The sequence below is a fragment of the Penaeus vannamei genome, chromosome 31 (assembly GCF_042767895.1).
Source record: "Penaeus vannamei isolate JL-2024 chromosome 31, ASM4276789v1, whole genome shotgun sequence".
NCBI classification, from domain to species: Eukaryota; Metazoa; Arthropoda; class Malacostraca; order Decapoda; family Penaeidae; genus Penaeus; species Penaeus vannamei.
The window spans coordinates 17,501-22,621 of record NC_091579.1 but is presented as its reverse complement, the minus strand read 5'-3'; the positions used below and the strand labels follow the sequence as shown (position 1 = coordinate 22,621).

Here is a 5,121-nt window from a genome sequence, read left to right as displayed (position 1 = left end):
ATATATATGTTATATATGTTTATATTATATATAATATATATATGTTTATATACATATATATATATATATATTGTATATATATATATATATATATATATATATATATATATAAAGTATATACATATACATATATATATATATATATATATATATATATATATATATATATGTATTATATATGTATTATATATATATATATATATATATATATATATATATATATATATATATATATATACATACACATACATACACATATATAAACCAGCCATAACCATCAATATATTATAACATGATTATTTTGCATAATATGTACTTTTGTCTAAACAATTAATTGTGGCTAAATTGGTATAATTTGTTTATGGTGGGAAATTAAACATAAATATTTGAGTAACTATATTATTTTGTATACTAATCATTATTACAGAATTAGAACCTATTGCTCTACACATAATGTATGCTTTACGCAAGTCTTAAGATGGTCACAGATTTGTTTAATTCCAGATTTATTACATTCATTTGTAATATTTAGTTATCATTTCGATTTCAGACTTACTTTTGCATACAGTGTTGTAAGGCGTGTTTTAAGGATACATGTTAGGAATTAAATCTGGAATAAGAATAGCATAATAACATTCTTGTATCCAATCAAAGTATAGAATCGGTCTGACATTTCTCAACTGATGTGAAATCACCCATTCCGTACATTGAAAGTAAAAATGTAGATTAACAATTTATTTATGACTGGAAACTCAATATTGCATTCCAGTGAGTAAATTCCTTCACTATCCTGAGAATGAGTTATTATATTTCTGTTTCAGGCAAACCACTGACCCATTTCTCTAACATGAGTTGGGAAATAGACACTGGAAACTGAGGATCTTCAATATGCTTCCTCTGTGAGATGCATATCAAATGAGACTTCATTACCACCAAAATGTTAGAGTACCTGACTTATCTACCACCTCGTTTTCACTCCTTTTAATAACGCATGGGAAATTATGGAAGCGACTACTTGCAGACACAAAATTAAAGGTACACCAAAAGCATTATAATGGAAAATAAATAAGATCTCATGTTCGCCAAGCATGAACTCCCTTCAACAATTAGCTATTTGCCTTCAGATATACACATAGAGATTGATATGTATATAATTTTTTTTCCTTTTTTTTAGTGCAGGAGAGTGTACAAGAGCGATTTAGATCCAAGTGTGACGTCGGTCAGAGTGGAGAACGTGATTAGATACGCTGGCACTTCACGAGTTTCTCCATCAGGAACATGAAAATACTCGAGACCATTCCTGTAAAGAGAATAAATAAATACAATAAAAGGTAATTGATTAAAGTATGTTTGTAGTTAGAGGTGGTTCATAATTTTCAGCATATTAACAATCGTACATGCCATACGCGGCGGGTCAGGGATGGGTGTACTCTTTCCAAACAAATAAACAAACAAAATAATAATAAAAACTGTCGATCGTTTTTGTTTTCTATTGGCGCTATGTAATGCACCTGGAGCTTTCCTGAGCATGCAAAATATTTTTACTCCAAGAGACTATTGTGATTTCTACTGTCAAAATAATAAAGTACCTTTCATTTTCATGTACACTTTTTGAGGGGGGAGGGGGTATCCAAAAAGTGTTTTTGTACTTCTGAAAATGTTGAAAACTATGAACCACCCCATAGGCATTTAATGGGAAATGTGCATAGCTTGCGATTAAAGTTTGAATGGATTCTGAATTCAACTTCTGTAAAACTCAGAAAGAGATCCAATCAGATGTGATAGAATGATAAACTTTACCGTTCAGTATTCTGACAAGCTCACAGTGCTTTCGAAACGCCTCGTAAATGTCCGGCACAACGAGTGCAAGAAACAGCTGCGACTGTGTCATTTCCCCCTGCACGTGATTGTGCAATGCGGTCCTTGGCAGCGAGCAGTGACAAACCCGAGTCTGAGATTTACCAACGGATTTTAAAGGTGGCAGCTGGCACACCGATCTTAGAAAAAATGAATATTGATGTTGGAGCATACAGAGAACGGAAAGGTAAACAAATTACACTCTATGGAGTGCAAGAGAATCTTCTTAGAAATTGGGACAGCAGGATGCCCCAGTCTCTAAACTGACCTCCCGCCCATACGAGGAACACGCCGCCGAGGTCGAGGACGGAGAGGACGCTGGAGGTTTCCGCGCCCGCCTGCTGCTCCGGCGGCACCAAGCAGGCAGTCGCGTTCGTGGCGGCCGCCCAGAGGCGTTGATTCACCAGACCTGACTCCTTCATCGCCATCACCCTGCCGGTCTCACCATTTTGTACATTGCATTTACATTACATTTGAGCACCATAAAGTTCTTACACATATATATATTCTGTAATTTACGTATAATGTTTTCACTATCTTGTAATTTCCCCGTCCGTAAATTCATGAATGACCCGATTTTAAAAGTCAACCAGACGCACTTAGGCAGCTTAGCTTGGATGGGCATGGAGTGTAATCAGCACACTTATTATCCTAACTTTTTATTCTATGCACTTTTATAAGTAAAAGACGCCTTGCCTTGCTTCTTGCTCCTTTTAATGTGAATTGAATGAAATCGCTACCAACGGTGTCCGTTAGTTCCGAAATTTAGATTATATACATCTGAAGAAAATTCATTATAAATCCACACGAGGCGATGTACCATTTGTTGAAGTGCGCGGTGATGTGGCTGCCCTTGGGGAAGGCGAAGGCCATCGCGGCGGACCAGATGACCTCCTTGGCGATGTAGTAGTTGCACTCGCCCGTCTGCCCGTAGTCGTCGCTCATGATCTGGCGAGGCGGCGGGCAAGGTGTTAGTCTCTCTGCCTCTCTCTCTCCTCTCTCTCCTCTCTCTCTCCTCTCTCTCTCCTCTCTCTCTCTCTCTCTCTCTCTCTCTCTCTCTCTCTCTCTCTCTCCCTCTCTCTCTCTATCTCTCTCTCTCTCTCTCTCTCTCTTTCTGTCTCTTTCTCTCTCCTCTCTCTTTCTCTCTCCTCTCTCTTCTCTCTCTCCTCTCTCTCCTCTCTCCTCTCCTCTCCCCTCTCCTCTCTCTTTCCTCCCCTCTCCTCTCTCCTCTCCTGTCCTCTACTCTCTCGTTCCTCCCCTCTCCCTTCTCCTCTCTCCCCTCTCCCTTCTCCTATCTCCTCTCCTTTCCCTTCTCCTTTCTCCTCTCCTTTCTCCCTTCTCTCTCCTCTCCTCTCCTTTCTTTTCTTTCTCTCTCCCTCTCTCTCTCTCTCTCTCTCTCTCTCTCTCTCTCTCTCTCTCTCTCTCTCTCTCTCTCTCTCTCTCTCTCTCTCTCTCTCTCTCTCTCTCTCTCTCTCTCTCTCTCTCTCTCTCTCTCCTTCAAAAGACGTCCGCAAAAGATCTTTGGTGGAAAGGGCTCGACTCTAGACTGGTATCTCTCTCACACGAACGCACGCGCGCACGCGCGCACGCTCACACACACAAAGAGTACGTACCATTTTCATCGAGAAAAAATCGCAAAGAATAGCGAAGCGTTTTTCCTTCATGCGGTCCTTCTCATCAAAGGAGCTTTTCACGTAGAAGACTTTGCTGTTGATCTGCTTATAAATGTCTGAACTTTCTTCCTGTAACAGAATTCGAGATTTACGGCCAGTTTGTTTAAATTGTGGGAGGCCCGACACAATAAACATTCATATGCATGGACATGTACACAAACATAAATAGATAGATATGTATTTATTTCTGTGTATATGCATGTCCGTGCAATGAATGTTCATCAGGTCGGGCCTCGCACAAGTTTAACAAACCGGCCGTTGGAATTTAAACAACCCGCACTTTTTCTTAACAGGAAATGAACTTGATATGAATTATAGGGAATAAAAGCAACACCTCCAGGGCTGCATGCCGACATCCTGGACGAAAATAGCAAAGTCTGAATGAAAGGCTGAACGAGGTCGGAAGGCCAAGCGTAAGGCTTGACTGTCGAATTTCGTCATTAATCAGTAAACCGAGTTTGATTAATTGGATTCGTACTTTCGTGAGATTAGTATTGTTTATACTCAAGAGTTTTTCCTTTCCTGAGACTGGGTACACTGCAAATGATTTGTTATATTGGTGAGCTTATGATTTAGGCACGAGTATAAGGCCATGGATTTATGCATTTAGATAATCCAGTAGGTTAAGTTTGGTTACGTTACGTTATGTAGGTCAAGTTAGGTCTAGATAGGTTAGGTTTAGGTAAGGCAAAGAAAATTAAAGTAAGGCAAGGTAAAGCAAAGGAAGGTTAGGTTAAACTGGATAGTTAGGTTGCATTAGGCATGAGGAATGGAAGCAAACCAAATCATGCATCGTTTTGCGTTTACTTCGCTGAATAAACAAAGCGATCCTAATCAAATGCAATTTCGTCTTTCCGGTTAACTAGCAAGGGCGATGAGGGAGGCCTCGGCTGCAGAAAATAATCTCGCGCCTTTCATTTAACTTTATTTTAGAAACAGATTTCAGGTCCTCGTAAGCAATTTCATTTTCGAAGGCACGTAAACAGAACCATGTGAACTATATATCTGATTTTTATGGACTAAGAAATTGGCGATAGTGCAGATTTAAAGAATAAGCATTACGCTAAAGAAGGTATATCATACAAATAAAGTACAGTACTAATAGAAAATGGGGAAAGCTAGATCAGTAGCAACTCTAGGTGTTTTCATTATTGTTTGGTAAGAATATAACCATTAAAATCATCATTTTCTATAATTTTTGATGGAAAAGCCCAAAAAGATTGAAGAATCCTAACTTTTGTGACGTCATCAAAATAAAACCCATGTGCTTTTTCCAAAAGTAGAATCAGACGCCATGACACCTCCTCGAGTTGCAACTGATCTAGCCTTCCCAACAGAAAATACATCCGAGGCGGTAGGCAGGCCAAGAAAAAATCTGTATCTCGCGGATCCTCCCTTCGCACTCACGTCGAGGAGCTGGTGGATCGAAGTGCCATGCTCCACCGACCAAGGGATCTTGCCGTAGTCTAAGAGGTCCTGCAAGGAATCCACGGGCACCTCCACCTTCGGCACCGCCAGGAGGGAAGTCAGGATGCTCTGGTAGGCCGAGGAGAGGATGAGGGAGACCACCATCCACGTGCCCAGCAACACC

At 39.9% G+C, this 5,121-nt stretch overlaps 1 protein-coding gene across 1 annotated transcript in view; it reads right to left on the bottom strand.

Moving 5' to 3' along the window:
• Positions 1-389: 389 nt before the first annotated feature.
• LOC113820136 (glutamate receptor ionotropic, kainate 1) overlaps positions 390-5,121 on the bottom strand; it is a 6,005-nt gene continuing 1,273 nt past the window's right edge. The window contains exons 2-6 of the mRNA XM_027372410.2: positions 4,938-5,121; positions 3,471-3,599; positions 2,678-2,805; positions 2,126-2,289; positions 390-1,300 (exon numbers count right to left, since the gene is read on the bottom strand). The exon at positions 4,938-5,121 is cut by the window's right edge and continues 34 nt beyond it. Of these exons, the coding sequence (XP_027228211.1) occupies positions 1,239-1,300; positions 2,126-2,289; positions 2,678-2,805; positions 3,471-3,599; positions 4,938-5,121 (667 nt within the window). The 3' untranslated portion in view covers positions 390-1,238. The remainder of the gene's footprint in view (positions 1,301-2,125; positions 2,290-2,677; positions 2,806-3,470; positions 3,600-4,937) is intronic.